At 52.7% G+C, this 17877-nt stretch overlaps 8 protein-coding genes and 1 non-coding gene across 9 annotated transcripts; 4 read left to right on the top strand and 5 right to left on the bottom strand.

Moving 5' to 3' along the window:
* Positions 1-74: 74 nt before the first annotated feature.
* On the bottom strand, positions 75-162 carry QC763_0037810. Its single transcript has one exon. It is a non-coding gene; the product is annotated as a tRNA-Tyr (tRNA).
* Positions 163-760: 598 nt separating this feature from the next.
* Positions 761-2045, top strand: QC763_207470 (uncharacterized protein; the record flags this gene model as incomplete). The annotated part of the gene is made up of 3 exons (XM_062909806.1): positions 761-975; positions 1031-1375; positions 1456-2045. 3 exons carry the CDS (start codon positions 761-763, stop codon positions 1580-1582), a joined length of 687 nt encoding a protein of 228 aa, XP_062768625.1. The 3' UTR covers positions 1583-2045.
* On the bottom strand, positions 1620-2327 carry YAR1 (ankyrin repeat-containing protein; the record flags this gene model as incomplete). The annotated part of the gene is made up of 2 exons (XM_062909805.1): positions 1620-2049; positions 2114-2327. 2 exons carry the CDS (start codon positions 2325-2327, stop codon positions 1676-1678), a joined length of 588 nt encoding a protein of 195 aa, XP_062768624.1. The 3' UTR covers positions 1620-1675.
* Positions 2328-2772: 445 nt separating this feature from the next.
* On the bottom strand, positions 2773-3741 carry QC763_207455 (uncharacterized protein; the record flags this gene model as incomplete). Its single annotated transcript, XM_062909804.1, has 3 exons — positions 3119-3741; positions 2882-3046; positions 2773-2812 (listed from the first exon to the last, which is right to left on the bottom strand). Exons 1-3 carry the CDS (start codon positions 3622-3624, stop codon positions 2773-2775), a joined length of 711 nt encoding a protein of 236 aa, XP_062768623.1. The 5' UTR covers positions 3625-3741.
* A 95-nt stretch (positions 3742-3836) lies between these two features.
* On the bottom strand, positions 3837-6205 carry QC763_207450 (uncharacterized protein). The gene is made up of 2 exons (XM_062909803.1): positions 5372-6205; positions 3837-5309 (listed from the first exon to the last, which is right to left on the bottom strand). The coding sequence occupies exons 1-2, from the start codon at positions 5559-5561 to the stop codon at positions 4009-4011; spliced, it is 1491 nt and encodes a 496-aa protein (XP_062768622.1). The 5' UTR covers positions 5562-6205; the 3' UTR covers positions 3837-4008.
* On the top strand, positions 5835-6632 carry QC763_207440 (uncharacterized protein; the record flags this gene model as incomplete). The annotated part of the gene is made up of 1 exon (XM_062909802.1): positions 5835-6632. One exon carries the CDS (start codon positions 5835-5837, stop codon positions 6630-6632), a length of 798 nt encoding a protein of 265 aa, XP_062768621.1.
* Positions 6633-8296, top strand: QC763_207430 (uncharacterized protein; the record flags this gene model as incomplete). Its single annotated transcript, XM_062909801.1, has 4 exons — positions 6633-6953; positions 7013-7139; positions 7197-7320; positions 7374-8296. 4 exons carry the CDS (start codon positions 6633-6635, stop codon positions 8122-8124), a joined length of 1323 nt encoding a protein of 440 aa, XP_062768620.1. The 3' UTR covers positions 8125-8296.
* A 132-nt stretch (positions 8297-8428) lies between these two features.
* On the top strand, positions 8429-9598 carry QC763_207420 (uncharacterized protein; the record flags this gene model as incomplete). The annotated part of the gene is made up of 2 exons (XM_062909800.1): positions 8429-9398; positions 9486-9598. The coding sequence occupies exons 1-2, from the start codon at positions 8555-8557 to the stop codon at positions 9596-9598; spliced, it is 957 nt and encodes a 318-aa protein (XP_062768619.1). The 5' UTR covers positions 8429-8554.
* A 224-nt stretch (positions 9599-9822) lies between these two features.
* Positions 9823-17798, bottom strand: QC763_207410 (Type I Iterative PKS). The gene is made up of 6 exons (XM_062909799.1): positions 17673-17798; positions 17499-17597; positions 16665-17432; positions 12036-16608; positions 10202-11962; positions 9823-10139 (listed from the first exon to the last, which is right to left on the bottom strand). Exons 3-6 carry the CDS (start codon positions 17006-17008, stop codon positions 10074-10076), a joined length of 6744 nt encoding a protein of 2247 aa, XP_062768618.1. The 5' UTR covers positions 17009-17432; positions 17499-17597; positions 17673-17798; the 3' UTR covers positions 9823-10073.
* Positions 17799-17877: the final 79 nt, after the last annotated feature.

Raw genomic sequence — 17877 nt, 5'->3', positions numbered from 1 at the left:
GGAGAGAAGTCAGTCAACGGTGGTTGGTCCCCAGATAGGTGCCACTTTGGCCTTCCCCATCAACAACCAGGAAACCCCTTGTGGTGTAGTTGGCTATCACGTTCGGCTGTAAAGGAATTTATTGATACCGAAAGGTCACCGGCTCGATTCCGGTCGAGGGGAATATATTTTGCCCCTTTTTGAGCCGCGTGGTTGTGGTTCACCCAGCTTCATTTTTGACTTTCGGGGTGAATCACTTTGAGGCCATAGCCAAAGCCAAAGGAGTATGAATCTAGCCAGCTTATGAGATAAGAAATACCAAGGTCAGCAGGTTCAAATGACAGCCAAAAACCTCGAATAACAGTGGCAAGCCACCGGAAAAGATCTCCGAACTATTCACTACCATTGTGGATCCCTAATGTTTCTTATATTCCATGTCCTTCTCTTCTTTTTGTGTCCGATTCTTATTGTTCCTGACATCCAATGTTTGTACCCTAACCCTCTCTCACTGAGTCTTTTTGTTCACTAGCCACGTGACACCGTACAAATTACGCGTAATATTTCACATTTGCATCGTCTCATCGATGTAATTTTCATCACCACCTGCCCAACTGAAACTGCATCAGAGTAAACTTTTGATAACGACAACAAAAGTCTGAGTGACCCACCCTCATTATCTCTCAGTATCTCACGCCACTATTCAAGGTACTCAGCAGGACTTTTAACAGATCAGGTTTGCTTCTTTTCGTCACCTCTTCTCGAACATCTCGGACCCACCAAGATGTCGAATCAGGACCAACAACCAGCAGACGCCCTCATCAATACCACCGACGGCCTCGCCTATTGGGAGTCTATTGCTCCAGATGTGAACGGCATGTTGGGCGGGTTTCCCCACATCAGCAAAGTCGACATCCAAGGCTCAAAAAACTTCTTGGCTAAGCTTGGTGTTGGCGCGAAGAAGAGGAAGGTGGAGAGGGCGTTGGAGGGGGGCGCTGGGTTTGTTTTCAGCTTGTCTCCCATCAATTTATACTCACTGACAACACCCCGATAGAATAGGCCGTGTGACGACGGGGTTGCTCCTCGATGGCATCGCCCAGCAAGTCGACGTCATTGAGCCGATTCAGAAGTTCACCGATGAGCTCAAGGGGAAGACGGGGGTGGGTAAAGTGTGGAATATAGGGTTGGAGCAGTGGGAGATGCAAGATGGAGGGGAGAGGTATGACTTGATATGGATCCAGTGGTGCGTGGGGCATTTGACAGATCACCAGCTGGTGAGCTTTCTGGAGCGGTGCAAAGCTGCGTTGGATGTGGAAAAGGGGGGGTTTATTGTTGTGAAGGAGAATAATAGTACAAGTGGGAAGGATGATTTTGATGAGGTGGATAGTAGTGTTACGAGGTATGTATGTTTGTGTGTGTTTTTTTTAAAGGGGGGGGGGGAGGGGGAGGAATGTTGCTGCTAACAGAAGAACACCCCAGGGAGGACGCGACGTTTAGACGCATCTTCAAGGAGGCCAAGTTGAAGCTCGTGCAGGTTGAGCTGCAGAAGGGGTTTCAGAGTAGTGGGTTGTTGCCAGTTAGGATGTATGCTCTGAAGCCAGAGTAAGGCGGGTACATCACAGCAATAACAAAACAAATCAAAGAGCAGTTCTCAGTTCATGTCATTTTCTTCTTCTTTTGGTATTATTCGTCGTTCCTCTCAACTTGACTCCTTCTCCTTTCCTTTTGAAGAGCCCTCATTCTCCTCACCGTCTTCTACCTTTACATCCGTCACAGCCTCCCCTAGACCCTCCTTTGCATTTTCAGCCTCCATCTCACGCACCTCCTTGAGGAAGTAATCCACCACATCGATCTTCTCGCTGAAGCTCGCCAGGTCAAGAGGGATGTAGTTCTTGTCATTGGCCAACGCAACAGACGCACCGTTTTCAACGAGGAGCTTCACAATTGGGAGGTGGCCGTTGAGAGCTGCCCAGTGGAGGGCTGTGTTGCCGAACTCATTTGTGGCGTCGAGGAAGGCTTGTTTTTGATCCTTGTCGGCGGTTGGAAACCGGGAGAGGATGTACTCGACGATTTCTGTCAAAAATTATTTTAGTTTCATGTAAGAAAATAGTGGATAGTATGAGAGAATTCAACTCACCAACATGACCGTTGGCGCTGGCCATGTGCAGGGTTGTGTTCTTGCTGCTCTCGTCTACCGCCTGGGCGAGAACGTCGGCGGGTGTGGGTATCCTGTCGGTGGTCTGGCGGGCAATGATTCCTGAGAGGAGAGTGGAGAGCTCGTCTTTGTCACCGACGCGGGCGAGGTAGATGAGGTCGTCAATTTCTTCTTCTTGAAATTGGATCGAGGCCATTTTCGGTGTTTGAGGGGGGCCTCAGAAGTGACGTAAAATCGAATCGAAAATGAGGGAAAATCACGAGATTGATTCTCACGACAATAGATAGGCAGCAGACTGGAGTATGAGGGTTGAGATTGAATGTGAAAGTGAGAGCTGGGGTGTGTGTGACTTCATCACTGCGGGCAGCCAAAAGTTGTGAATTTTTTCTGGAGCGTTGTGACCCAAACAGTGCGGGCACTGTGTGACCTGAGTGACCATACTGTGCACCCCCTTATTCACCCCTTTTCAAGGGACAAATGTTCAAGGCATCTTCCTCGACTGAAAGAGTAGAGTACAAGTAGAGCTGCTCTTAAATGAATTCCAAGTGATTTTCATATATCATGTCTCTTAGCGCTCCATCTCAATGTGACGCAAGGGGATGCTACCATCTGTGTCCCAGACGTGCAGGACTTTCAACATTTTACCACTCCCCAATAACCAAGAAAAACGGGTCAGCAGAGCTAAGTCAATGTCAGTAGCTTGTACATAGTTCCATGTTTACACTCAACCAAACATGGAGGGCAACTCACTACACCCCAAGTAGATAATTCGGCTTAAGATCGATCTGGTCAGCGCGACAACCGATTGTCTTTTGCGAATAAATCTGACCGGGCTTCCAGTCACCGGTGACTGAAGATGCCCCAGTACACTGCGAGTATTCCAGTTCTATAAGGCCTCTTGCGCTGTATTGTATGCTGAACACACTTTGTGTCAACACCTTGCGGTATCCATGTCATCGTCAAATCAAAAGGAAAGGATGTACTCACTCGCCATTACTTCTCTGCCCTGGCTCATCACACTTCCACCCATCATTAAGCAACAGCGTCTTCTCATGAAACCTCAGGTGAAGCCGTGGACCACGGGTCCCATACAGCCCAACCGTCCCAGCGTCGACTGAAAGCCACTTGTCGCACCAGAATACATGGGTCGCGTTTGGTATCGGCCCAGACATGGTGGTGTTGCAGCGAGCTAGGCCCCCGATGGCGGGGTTGGTGAGGTTGAAGCTGAAGTAAGTCGACTCGATGCTGGGCTTCTGTTCTTGTTCTTCGGTGGGTGACATGAATGTGGAAGAGGTGGTGTATTGGAGGCCTTTGATGGACCAGCGGAACTTGACATCGACAGTCTTGTTGCTGCAGGAGCTGATGAAGGGTTTGGTCCAGCCGAAGTCGTAGTGGTAAGGACCTTGGCCGAGTTCTGTTGAGTCGACGGTGGTTGTGGTGGGTGCCGCCCTTGAAAGGGTTGACATGGCGGAAAGAAGGGTTGTCACGAGCATGTTGGAAACCGCAATTCGACCTATATTTACTCTTGCATAGGGAGGATTCAAACGAGGTAGTTTAGAACTGGAGAGGCAGCGGTGGGACTAGCCATCGCTTTATGAGTCCGTAAGGACATGAAGCTTGAGTACGGTCGGAAGCGATGATCTGCAATGTAACATGTGCCTGTGGTAGCATGTAGTAAGATTCTCAAAGTAGGATTCTCGGCCTGGGATAACATGCTATACGCTTGTATTAATATAAGGCTAATAACGATATAGTAATATACCACATGAAATAGAAGAGGTCATAATATGTATCTATTTTTAAATCAGATTCTAGAGCACCAGGCTGTGAATTATGTCTTGGCAAATAAGCAGTACAGGACAAGTGATGATACCAAGTTATGTCGCAGCGATTGTAGCATCTCCAACCACTGCCTCCTCACCCCGTGATTTCTCAACAAGGTCCGGGAAGTTATCCCACGATCCTTCCACACCGCACCAACGCACCCACCGCACCATTACCCTAACAATCTCCTCATCTTGTCGCATTTCTTCTGCCACAGTCTTTTTGATCTTATCAGGGACTTTGTACTGTCCTGGCTCCAGCATCCTCTCCACAGAGTCCAAAGCCAGATGCGCAATCTTGAGGAAATCCTTCTTCGCCAGGGGGAATCCTTCTACCGGCTCGGGTAGCTCTTGGGTGTTTAGCATAGCCCGGATGACTTTGGAAATGTGTCCATCGTCACCATAGACATTGGCCCGGTGACAGAGTTCCGGCCAGCCGTCCTGGGGGCGCTTAGGGGTGTACCCAGTAACCCTCTCAGGGTACAGCTTGGGACATCCGCACCCGGCATACATCACCGCGTCTCCCCAAGCCTTCCACTGCAGCATCCGCTTCTTGTTTTCGTTGGAGATCCAATCTTGTGCCATAAAGGTCGGGTAGAAGATTCCCAGCGTGGACATGTGAAGCATGACAAAGTCGATGGCTTCTACCTTGCCGGGATGCTGGGCTGCCCCGAGAATGTACGCGCACGTGTGTATCATGGCGGTGGTCTTTTGTTGGAGGTCCTCTGGTGTTGCATCGACTTGGTATGAGGCCAGATATGGCACCAGCTCTTTGGCCACCTTTTTCAAGAGGCCGTCAGATATCTTGTTGAGGGGGTCGTCAGGTGTCACGGCGTTAGCAATGACGGGGTCGCTTTGAAGACTAGTGACGATTTCCAGCAGCGATTTTGACGGGACATCCGGGTTCGACTTGAGATATTCCTCCACTGGGAAGATGAACCACTCTGGCCATTCGTCATGAACACACCCCGCTGCGAGAGCCTCGGCGACGAGACAGGGTTGGCTAAACTCCAGGCCACAGCCGAGGTGGATCATGGGATGAAGAAAGCCAGAATGCATGCGCGCAAAAATGTCGTCGGATAACTCATCCCCCTTGAACAGGTACTCGTTCACGACAGCCGGGACCCCCCTCACGGCAATCTCGTCTTGGAAAAACCGAACGTAGTCCTGGTAGTAGTCCAGGTTTCCAATGCACTGCTTGAAGAAAGCAGGTTCTTTCAGTTTAACCGCAGCTACTGACGCTGGATGGTACTGGATGAGGGCCTGGTACGGCTTGTTGAGATCGTACATAGCCTGTACCTCTGATGGAGTGGCGCCCAGGGCCCAAAGTGTGAGAAGATGGTGCACGGTGTGGTCTACAGAGCCATGTCAGAAGCCGTTTCATACAGTTTGCAGTACAATGCGTTTGCGAACTTACTGTGGAAGCCCACGGCATCAAAGAGAGTGTGGTAGCGTACATGATTTACCATCAGCAGCTCAGAGACCTTGTCTGCGCTTTCTTGGGTCAAAACCTTGACGTGGGTATTGCCTGGAGTGTCTTCAGGCGAAAGTTGAATGTTATACGGGGAGATCTCTTTGGGGATGCATCTTTCTCTTGGGAAAGCCATTGCGGTTGTGAATTGGAAGCGGAAACTTGACAGAGCACCTCACCTGCTCGTTGATGCTGAGGAAAGAGTGTTAACTTGTACGCCAATCAGGTACTGTACCGGCCATGACAGCTGCATCGGGGAGGGGTATCGGTCACCGAGAACGCCTCGGACTTGGCGTTGCTGACAGGAAGGGCCCTCCCAGCTAAGGTACTTAGGCATGTGCGATAATCGACTTTCCCTCATCTCATTCCACAAAGCGTTTGCCGTGCTGGCTCGGGATAGCTATCAACGATGCCTTCTTATGCAGTGCTTGGTGCCACAGGCAATACGGGCAAAGCTCTGATGCAAATCCTCCTGCAGTCACCCGTCAACCGGGTCAACGCCTATTGTCGGTCCAAAGAGAAGCTCTTCCGTGTCTGCCCCGAAGCCGCCAGCAACAAGCAGGTGAAGGTGTTTGAAGGTCATCTCGACGATATCTCGCTCATTGCCGACTGCATCCGCGGTACTCGGGCCGTGTTCCTCGCGGTTGCAGTAGTGGACAATATGCCAGGTTGCACCGTGGCTCGGGACACGGCATCGGTTGTCATCTCGGCTCTCGATCGGATTCGGCATGAGGCCGACCAGCACAACTCCCCCCCACGGCTTCCGAAACTCATCCAGCTCTCCTCAGCCTCACTCGAGGAGTCCTTCTGCGGAGACGTTCCTGCCTTTGTTCACTCGATCCTCAGCACTGCCGTGTCATATCTCTACAAGGACCTCGCTGAAGCCGAGAAGTTCCTGCGAGCGCAGCAGGGCTGGGTGACTTCCGTCTTTGTCAAGCCCGGAGGGTTGGTTCATGACCGGCAGAGTGGCCACGAGATCAGTACCGAGACAGCCAAGACGCCGCTCTCCTTCTTGGACCTGGCGGCTGGAATGGTGGAGATAGCGGCCAGTGAGGAGGGAAAGTACTGTATGCGGAATGTCAGCGTGCTGCCAACGTCGGACCATGTCAAATTTCCGTGGGATGGCATTTACTTTGCCTTGACGGGGTTGTTGTATCATTACATGCCCTGGACATATCGCTATCTGGGTGAATACCCGCTTCCATAGATGTTCACAATCCGAATTGTGTTTCACCGATATCTCGGAGTAAATCAGTACACCCATCCCTTTCCCGGTTTAGACCCATACTACTTGAGGACATCTCTCGCAGCCCAAAGTTGCCACACAGAATACCACGGTATTACCTTCCACCAGGCACTAGGTACTGTTCCACTACATACTGTCAATATGGAGTCCATCTTCAATCAGATCAAAGAGCTCTACGCCAAGGCAGAGGATGCCGGGAAAAGAGAGATCCAGGGCTACATCCGTGAGCTGCAAGTTGGCTTCTATTCAGACTGGGATGTTGTTATGAGACTCACCAGCGGGGTATGTTTTCCTGTACGGCATCCACCTAGTCAGATATAGGGGGCTAACAATGCTTGAAGCCTCTTCAACTGGCTCTGGCCAAGATTGGCATCGACCTCGACATTTTCACGACCCTCACGCAGAGTGATATTCCTGTCACGCTGAGCCAGCTGAATGAGCAAACTGGAGCCTCGGCACAACTTTTGGGTACGGATCATGGATTCACCTTCAGCAACAGATACTCAGAATACTGATGCATAGCAGCACGCCTCCTTCGTACCATGGCAGCATTTGGCCTCGTGAAAGAGACCGGGAAGTACGAATACACCGCCAGCGCCTTCACCAAGGTCTTTTCGAACCCCAATGCGGCGGGTGCTATTTGCCAACTGTCAGTCTCCCTCTCAACGACTCCAGAACGGCAGAAGCTAACTATTTCTGTAGCTTCGATATTCCCGGCCCGTGTACCCAGGCCATGCCCGACTTTCTCGCCGAGACCAAGTACCAAAACATCACCTCCAACAAGCAGACCGTCTTCCAGAAAGCCTTCAACACTGACCTGACGCTCTTTGAGTGGATGCCTCAACACCCAAAGCACATGAAGAGCCTAGGCCACCTGATGGCACTGGAACGCCCAGTTCACTGGGTAGACAAGTACCCCATCGAGGAGAGGCTCGGTTCCCTTGCCACCAAGCCCGACGAGGCCGTCTTGGTAGACATAGGCGGCGGGTTTGGTCAGCAGGCCATCGCATTCAAGGCAAAGTTTCCCGACCTCCCCGGCCGCGTTATTGTCCAAGACATCCCGCAAACTCTGGCGGGTGCCAGGCCGGTTCCGGGCATTGAGTTTGTCGAGCACGACTTCTTCGGCCCACAGACTGTCAAGGGGGCCAAGCTGTATTATCTCCGTCATGTGCTCCACGACTGGCCCGACAAAGAATCTTTGCAGATCTTGAAGAACATCATTCCTGCCATGGGCCCGGACTCGTGTTTGATCATCGACGACGTGGTGCTTCCTGAAATGGGCGTGCCTTGGCAGTCAGCGTACATGGATTTGATTATGATGAACAGCTTGGGAGGCGTTGAGCGAACCAAGCCTGAGTGGGAGGCGCTGTTGAGCGAGGCTGGGTTGAAGATTGTGGAGATTCATCAGTATGACTCCAAGATGCAGTCTATTATTGTCACGGTTCCAAAGTAAGGGATTGGATGTACGCGTTGGTACTATTAGGTAGCATGTACACGAATGCAGACCAAGGTGAATTGGAAAGGGCGAATGCGACTTCTGCTACCATTAACTTCTTGCATGGCTTCAAGGTTGTCTTGATGAACGATGACTCCTAATACATATCCATAACGTCATTTGTGTTGACACCAAAGCAAAAAGTTGCTTAGTTGAGTCAGGATAGCGACACAATTGTGCGGTACGACGAGCACTTGCCAACGAATTCGCTCCCCGAAATATCGTACACCGATATTGCAGTAGCTTCATCAACCAACAGCAAGCCAGATCGCCACCCGTCACTCACCTACCTATTCCACGCATACATGTAGGCATCAGTACACCCGTGGTGAAAGAGACTGACTATCCATAGGTAAACGCCACCAAAAGAAGCTCACCCATCATCAACATGTCCACCTACGCCCTCCTCGGAGCTACCGGCGCAACCGGTACCAGCATCCTCCACCACCTCCTCCAAAACCCCCCTCAAGACCTAATCCAACTCAACATCCTCGTCCGCTCCAAACCCAAACTCCTCCAAACCTTCCCAACCCTCCTCTCATCCCGCCCTCCCCCCCCTTTCAAAATCCACATCTTCGAAGGCACCTCCACCTCTCCCCACTCCCTAACCCCCTGCCTAACCTCAGCAACCACAATCCTCAACTGCGTCGGCACCAACGCCAGCAACCCCGGCACAACCCTCCACTCCACCACCGCATCAGCCATCGTCTCCTCCCTCACCACCATCTCGCTCACCAACAAGAGCCACTACCAACCCCCCACAATCCTTCAACTCCGCACCGCAAGCCTCAACCCCGCCCTCTCCTCCCAAGTGCCCAAGCTAGTCCACTCCGTTGTCAGTTTCTGTCTCCACAACAGCTACTCCGACCTAGAAGAGGCATGCAACCTCTACATTCCAGCTTCCGGAAACGGGTTGTTAAATTACATACTCATCGACCCGCCCACGCTTCACGAGTCCCCCCCGACGGGATATTCTCTCATCACTCGAGCAGACGAAAAGCAAGACGTCGCGCTTAGTTACGCCGATCTTGGGGCGGCGATGTGCGAGCTTGCCACGACGAGGGAACGGCTTCACGGAAAGGCAGTGGGCGTCACGGCGAGGGGGAAGGTGAGAGAAAAATGGATGCCATTGATGGGGTACCTAATCAAGGGGGCGATGGGGAGGGTGGGGGAACGGTTGAGAGAGGGGGTGACATTTTTGTATGGCCCAATGGCGCCTTTTTTCGCGATTGGTATGTATGCTGAGGCTCCCGGGTTGCCTGCTTATGCGACCGTGACGGTGAGAAGTAGTTAGTGTGTGAGCATGGGCTTATTTGTAGTTTGTGACTCTAGGGATGATGATGATGATGATGATGATGATGAGTGTTTTGGTGGCGCGGGCAGTGGCATGCTGGTTTTGGAGTGGTTAGCGGAGGAGTGGGGGCGGGTGTAATCTTAGGGGCCGCGTGGGTTGATGTTGTACGTCCTCAGAGATGTGTAATAATTGATGATATTCTCAGATACTCAAACAAACAGCTCCAGAGAGCAAAAACCTTTTCCTATCCCCTCACCAATAAGTGGGCCTCAGGCCGAAGCCCTGGAGCAACCTGCTTGACCAATCCGCCGGGAGTAATACCTCCCACAGTTGAGGAATGAACAGTGGTGATGGGAATGGAGCGAGCAATAAGACATTTAGGGGTTACGCCCATTAACGTGAATCGAATGAACCATTTCTCCAGAACGAACGAGGTAGCAATACGAAGGACAAGGGATTAGCAATAAAATCCCAACTGGTCATAAGAGATCAGAGATACAAGTTCAAGCCTGACCATCCAGAAAACGCCAACGAACTCAAAATATCCCAACTCGCCTAGACAGTGAATAGAACTCATAACTTCGTCACAGTCGTAACCCTTACCCATATCTTCTCACCCAGTATAACCACTCATAACACGGTCAATCAGATCGCTAATCAACCCGACATACTCCTTGCTCTGTTCTGTGCGTTAGCCAACATCCCATTTTCACATTCCTCACAACAAATCAGTCCACTCACCATAAGCGTAAAATGATTCGCCCCCTCCGCCTTCACAATATCAAACTCGGCCCCAGGTAGCACCCCATCCCACCCATCCGGTCCAAAATCAACCCTCTTCTTCACCATAAAATGCATCCCCTTCATCTTCGGCGCCTCGCTCTCCTTCAACACAGTCTCAGCAGCCCAAATCAAGCCCACCTTGGGCATCCTACCACTGATGGCTTTGAGCGGAGCAACCTTGTAATCCAACATGACATCCACCACCGCCTGAAAATGCGGAATCAAATACCCCGGCGGCTCAGCACTACCCCCCTGCCCCCCAGGCTGATTCGCAAACAGCCCCACACTATTACAATGCTTGTAAAAGCTATCCGGCAACTTCTCCATCACCTGTGGCACCGGCGCGTCGATGATGATGATGCTCCCGACCTCCTCCCCAGAATTCACCAGCGCCTCCGCCACGACATAGGCGAACGCCCCACCCGAGGACCACCCGCCTAGGTGATATGGCCCGTGGGGTTGGCGGCGCCGGATTTCGGCACAAAAAGACTCGATCATGGCTGTGTGGGTGCAGTTCATATTTTCGGGGTCGCGCGCGTAGGGGCAGTTGAGGCCGACGACGGCGACGTCGGATTTGAGGCGGGGGAGGGGGACGTAGGAGGATGCGGAGCCGCCGCCGTCCGGGAGAAGGAAGAGGGTTCTTTTTGCGACGCGGGGGAGGCTTTGGAGGATGACGGACGTGCAGGGACGGCAGTGTGGCACGCGCTTGATGGATGGGGGGGTATCGTTGTCGTCATCCTCGGGTTCGCTGGCGCTGCTGCTGCTGCTTTCGTGGATAGAGGAACTATGGTCTAGATCTGAGGTGGTGGAAGAGATCGAGGCGACTTCTTCCGGAGCAAGATTGCTGCTGCTGCTGTTGTTGTTGTTGTTGTTGAGGAACGCGGAGAGTTTGGCCACGGTGGGGACGTCGTCGAAGAGGGAGAAGGCTGAGTCGAGGCCTAGGCCGAGTTCCTCTTTGAAACGACTGGAGATGACCATGGAGCTGAGGGAGTCTATGCCAATGTCGGAAAAGATTGTCTCGGTGGTGAGTTCTTCAATCGCGACGCCGCTTTCCTCAGAGATGATCTTCAGTGCGGCAGGAAACTGGCTGCTGTCGAAGGCTGCGCCAGATTCCGTGGTGGGTATTGCCAATACATCGGAAGCTCGGGTTGTAACATGTGCAAGGTATGGGTCTGGTGTCTGTTGACTTGCAACTGGCTCGGCGTCATGGTATTCGTCATCTTCGTCATCTTCTACTTCTGCTGCGGTAGAAGAAGCACCCAAGTAGTTTCTCAAGGCACCAACAGTTGGGCAGTCAATGAAGAGCGAGAATTCCGAGGCCATGTCCATGCCCAAGTCTTCCCTCATTCTACTGCCAATCACCATGGAGCTCAGTGAGTCGATGCCCATGTCGACAAAGTTGCTCTCATCTGTGAGCTCCTCGAGAGCAACACCGCTCTCCTCGGAAACAACCCGCAGGACCGCGTGGAACTTCTCATCATTGGGTGTCCCGCAAGTCTTTGCCTTGGGTTTAGGGGCTGTCCTTTTCTTCACCGGGTCTGAGGCTGGCGCTGGCTGGGTTGCTTGCTTCGTCGTCATCGGAGCAGGCGTTGGTTTGACATCAACAAATGATGGCTTGGACTTTGCAGGAGCTGTCGGGTTTCCGCCGCGTTGACGGATGCCTTTGTCAAGTGCTGACTTGAGCACAACATGCAATGCCTTTCGTGGCACGTTCCGCAGCTGTATCATCAAGTATCAGCATCTTACCCTTCATCAAACACTGAAAAAAAAAATAGACGTCACGACAACTTACCGACAGATTCCCAAAGAACGCCACCACTTTGTCCCCATGCAGAACAACCACATCACCGTGAGCAAGATCACCCCCCTTATCCCTGCTGAACTTGGTGTAAACCTCATACTCCTTCCCCTTCACTAGCGGCTCATAGATCTGCAACGACCCCCAGCCATGGTTGACATACACCTCCTTGGCAATATCCGTCTCGTCACTGGCGTTCATGGCAAACCCAGCCACCTGGGTGATGGCATCCACATACGCTGGATGGGCAGCAAAGTCCCCTTCGCTCTTGGCATCGGAAAAGTTCATCTTACAAGTTGCTTCATTTTCTGCCTCTTTGAGAATCAGATTGTCGAGGAGCTTGTAATCAGGGTGGAAAGTAGCCATGCTGCTCATGAGCTTGTACCCGCTCTTGCGGGTGTATCGGAGGCATCTTCCCTTCGCCATGCCATCGTGGAGCTGGTGGATCTTGGCCTTGTAGTCGGGTACTTTCTTTTGGAGGGACTTGTGCTGGGCATCTGTCGTGAAGCGGACTGTGCAGGTGGCGTGCTCCGTGTCGAGCTTTCCGTCGGGGAGATATGTTGCGAACTTGACGGTGGCTTTCCGGGTGGTGGCGGCTGCCTTGGGAGGCCAACTCATTGTTAAGGTAGTGCGGAGGAGCTGGGGACCTTGTCCGTGGGGAATAAGGGCTTTGTCGACAACAAGATCACACACGTCAACAAGACCGTCCAGGGCTCCTGGGTGTCCGGCTCGGAGTCGGGCCATGGAGTATCTGCCGACTTGGAGGGCAATGTCGGCGTAGAATGAAGGCGTGGCGAGGGGGATGCCATCGACGAGGTGGCCTTGTGCAATAGGGTTGACATCGGCACGGGACATGTCTGTTTCGACTATAAAGGTGGCTCCCAACGGCTCTGTCTTCTCTTCAACCACACGGTGGACAGTGGTTGTAGTCTTAATTTCAGGGTAGGCTTCTTTCGTGGCATCCAGCTTTGATGGCTTGCGAAGGGGCGACTCGGTGGGCACCTGATAGGCAGAAGTGTGCACCTCTTTGCCGGCATCAGCGCAGTCGCATTTGATCTCGTGGCGGTGCAGGCACCAGTCGCCTTCGTAAGGGATGTAGTACTCCTTCAAGTCCCAGCCATAGTCAGGTAGAGGGATCACTTTCTTGGCCGAGTTAAAAGGAGCGTGATAGGCGACCCAGTTGACGTCGAGACCAGCAGTGTAGATGGTCGACAGGATGGTGGTGAGATTAGGCCAGACGTCTGTATTCTGATGCAGAGTGGATAGCGTGGTCATGTTGTTTCCGAGTGTCATCTTCACCATGCCACTGAGCAACGGTTTTGGCCCAAGCTCGACGATGATGGTCTTATCGTTGATGAGGCCCTTATCTCTGGCTGTCTCGAGAGCTTTGACCATATCGACCGCCTCGCGGCAATGTCTGGCAAGATAGTTGGCACCGATGGCACCTTCCTCGTTAATGATATTGCCCAATAGTGGCGACAAGACAGGCACAGCCGGTTTTGAGAAACACACCCCACCTGCCAGTTTCTCAAAGTCTTCCAGAATCGGCTGCACCTGAGCCGAATGAAAGGCGAACGGAAGCTTCAATACTGTCGCCTTGATCCCCTTTCCAGCGAGGACGCGTTGCGCCTCGGTGATATCCTCGATCGAGCCGCTCAAGACAGTATCATGCGGGCCATTGATACACGCAACATCACAGCTCAACCCTTCCAACGTCTCGGTAAGAGAGGCAGCTGAAGCTCTAGCGGCTAGCATAGAATGGGTACCGCGCTGACAGCGTTCCTGAAGAAGCTCGGCTCGCTTCCCGACGACATAAATCGCGTCAGACGCTGAAAGGACACCGGCCACATACAGCGCCGCGTACTCTCCAAGACTGTGGCCCACGACAACGCTAGGCCTGAGCCCAAAGGATTGGAGGAGGTCACCGAGGGCCATTTCAAGGCATGCCAGACCGACCTGCACCACTACGGGGAGCATGGCATCCATGTCGCCCTCAGCAGAGGTGATGATGTTCAGAAAAGAAGGGAGGCCATGACTCTGCGCGAGACGGTCGAAGCGATCAACGGCGTCACGGAATTTCGGATATGCCTCGTACAACTGTCGACCCATACCAAGGTACTGTGAGCCTTGACCTGTGAAGGCAAAAACGACGTTGGGCTTGGTCTTGGGACGGTTGATACCGTCTCCATTGGCGATGGCCTTTATCAAGCTGCGCTCCACCTCGGTGATGGTGGACCCGGTGATGCTCACACGGTGAAGGTGATGCCAGCGGCGAGCTGTGGTGGTATACGACAGCTGAGAGATCGAGAGATTCGGAGTACTCTGAATGTGCTCGAGGAGTCGTTCCAGGTTGCTCTTGAGCGACTTTCCCACATGGCCAGAAGCAGTGACAATGTGGTTGGTTCTCGGGTCTGGTGCAGAAAAGTCCTGGCGCTCGGGTGCATCTTCCACCAGCAGTGCCGTGTTGCCACCGGCGGCGCTGAAGTTGTTGATGAGAACGCGGCGAGGCTCGTTAGACCGAGGCCACGGCTTGGGCTCCAGGGCAATGTGGACGTTGCGTGCTCCAAGGTTAGGGTAATGTCGGTTGATCTTGCTTCCAGGCTTGATCCCGCAGTGAGGCACAATGGTGTTGTGCTGCATCATCAAGAGCACCTTGACAAGGCTGGTCACGCCCGAGACACCTTCACCATGGCCAACATTGGCTTTCGCAGAACCAACGTACAATGGGCGATTCTTGGGACGAGCCTCCTCGTCAGGGGCAAAGACGGAGAGCACAGACTCCATTTCGACCGCGTCCCCGACCTGGGTGCCGGTCCCGTGCATCTCGATGTAGCTCAGCTCGTTGGGCCTAACACAGGCACTGCTAAGCACAGCAGTCATGTTCTCGATTTGAGCGCCGACGTGTGGTCTCGTCATCGAGTCTGACATGGCAGAGTGGTTCGTCTTGGCGTCGAGGATGGTGGCGAGGATGGGATCATTGTCAGCCAAGGCATCCTCCAATCGCTTGATGAAGACAGTGCCAACACCCTCAGCACGGCAGTAGCCATCCGCAGCGTCATCAAACGGCTTGCAGTTTCCAGTACGAGACAAAAAGAAGCCTTTGTCAAGACCGGTGTGGCCATCGGGCGTGAAGATCATGTTGGTACCACCAGCAACAGCTGTATCACAGTCACCGCGCCAGAGCGAGTTGCAGGCCAGGTGGATCGCTGCCAAACTGGACGAGCAAGCAGTGTCATTGCTGTAGCTTGGGCCCGAGAACTCGAAGCAAAAGTTGATGCGGCCGGGGATGAAGCCTCTGTTGCCTCCCGTAATAAAGTGCGTGTCGATGTTCTGGGCCGTGTTGGTCTCCATCCAATCGTTGCTAGTGACACCATGGAATACCCCAATACGGTTGCGCTGCGTGGATGGAGTTGTATCGGGGACGATGCCAGCACGCTCCATGGCCTCGTACGTCGACATCAACGACATTCGCTGGGCCGGATCCATCTGAGGCGCCTCCTTGGGCGAAATGCTAAAGAACCGCGGGTCAAACTCAGCTGTAAAGTCCAGCCAGCAGCCCCATCGTGTGGCGCCTTTGTTGCGAGCCTTGCCGGTGTCGTCTACATGGGTTCTGACGTCCCATCGTTGACGTGGCACCTCTTTGCACGTGTCGACGCCTTTGTATAGGAGATCCCAGAAGGCATCAGTACTCTGAGCCTCGGGAAATCTTCCCGACATGGAAACAATGGCAAGCTTGCACCTGTTGCTTCCGGGGCGATGGGAAAACCTGTTGGTCCCACCGGTCACGGTCCCAATTTCATTGGCGATACCGCCTGTTGCTAGAGCTGACGACAGGCTCTTTTGAGCGGATGACCCCACGGGAGCGATGACAGCGCTGCTAACACCGCGAGACTTGAGTAGACGAGGCACTTCGGTCTCAACCTTGTCCCAGCCAATGGGTACCAGGAGACACTGAGACAGCGCCAGCTCGACAAGATCTCTGAAGTTTGCCACCCACACTAACTTGCCAGACGCGCTTGACAGGAAAGGGATCTTGGCTGAGTAGCCCGACCATGGCTCAACAGCAGTAGTCTCCAGGATGAAATCGATGTCTTTGGACGTGAAGAGATGGTCGCCGTGCGATGGCACAAAGACTGGAATCACCGTTGTTTTGTAGCCGCTGAATGACTTGGCAGCAAGCAGCTGGTCCAGAACACGGGGGCTTCCAGTGATAGTTGTTGACTTGGCGGCAGTAGCTGTGATCCAGGGATATCGAGTCTTGGGCAGGGTATTCCCATCACAGAACTCCTTCACGAGTGCCTCGGCGACTTGTGGCATAAGACCTGAGACGACAGCAGACCATGGACGTGCACGATCGGGAGCCGATGTCTCGAGACGGTCTCGCATTTCGAGTGCGCAGAGGCCAAGACGGAATGCTATCAAGGCTGTTTGGACGGCTATGGGTAGCAGTTCTGAGAGAGAGCTGCTGCAGCTGATGGCAGCGGCGGCAAGCGAGCCGGTACATACACCCAAAACGTAGCTATCATTGGCACGCGGGTAGGGCTTTGTGCTGTCTTCTTCGTATGTCCTTCGGATATGGTCAGTATGTCCGGCCATCTTATAAGAGATTGAGATGAGACTCACTGCATAAAGCTGCCCAGCTGGGATATACACGACAAGGCAGTCTGAAATGCTGGATTTAACTTCCCGTCGGCATACTTTTGCAACATCTCAGCCAGGTTGGCCGTCCTGGAGAGTTTGTGCTCTTGCGGCGGCAGCGATCGGATCATCTGTGCCCGGACAACATAGTGAGCCTGGCCCAAGAAGGCTGCCAGGAGAGGACAGTCCTGAACAGTCAAGAGTTCGCGCAGCTTTGGCACAAAGTCAAATGTTTGGTCTCCGAAGAGAAATATGCTTGTATTGTTGGCCATGGCTGGTGTGTGAAAGGCGGTCGAAGGAGTATGATGATGGGAGGAAGGTGACCACATGGTTATAGGTACGGTGAAGCAAGAAAGAGAAAAAAAGGCTGATCTATAATGCGGTGAAAAAAGGAGATATGAGGGATTATTACTCAAGTGTCTCAATGAGGATAGAAGCACAGCATCAGCTGGCACAAGCTCAAGCCGATGCCGAGGGTGACGATAGGTAACACTAGTCTATCGCTTTCCGTTTCAATATTGCTCCGCAGCGGTCATAGTCAGTAGGGGACCGATATCAAGCGTCTCGGTCTTGCGATTTCGCTTGGGTGATGGTACTTGGCACGAATCAGGTACCTGTAAGGGGGATAGGTTGAGCCGGCCGACGCGGAGTGAAGCCTCGTTATACAAATTTTATCTGTGGACTTGTTGGTGCTTTCTCGTCAGATACGTGGTCTCTCCCAGAGCCAGAGGTACCCAACTCACAGGTAACACGCTGGGATTGTAAGTATATGAGTACATGTTAAATTGTTAAAGTGCTTCAGGTATGAAGGTGATATACCTAGACTGGTAATGTCTGATCGACCTAGGCTTTCTCGGAGCCATTTGTGTTGGCTCAGACTCGAAAAGTAAACGATAGCCTACCTATGAAGCTACACAACTTGAAGTTCAGAAATTCATATGGGATGTCAGAACTCTTCCAACAACCGGTGGGATATTGCAGCCATCTCATTACCGGACTGATTTCTACAGGTAATATCACGGCCCAGATCAGGAAGGGTAGTAGGTACTGATCTTTCCAACCATTTTGTGTAACATATGCATTACAAATATTGATATCCAGAATGTAAAAGGGCTGACGGAGTGACGGTGACCTCCGTGCGTGTATCCGGGGTAGGCTAAATAGATGGAATATCATTCGGTGGCCGAGGCCTTGGCTG

Source organism: Podospora pseudopauciseta (assembly GCF_035222475.1).
Source record: "Podospora pseudopauciseta strain CBS 411.78 chromosome 2 map unlocalized CBS411.78m_2, whole genome shotgun sequence".
Taxonomy (NCBI): domain Eukaryota; kingdom Fungi; phylum Ascomycota; class Sordariomycetes; order Sordariales; family Podosporaceae; genus Podospora; species Podospora pseudopauciseta.
The sequence above is the reverse complement of the archived record's forward strand: the minus strand, read 5'-3'. Positions and strand labels throughout refer to the sequence as shown.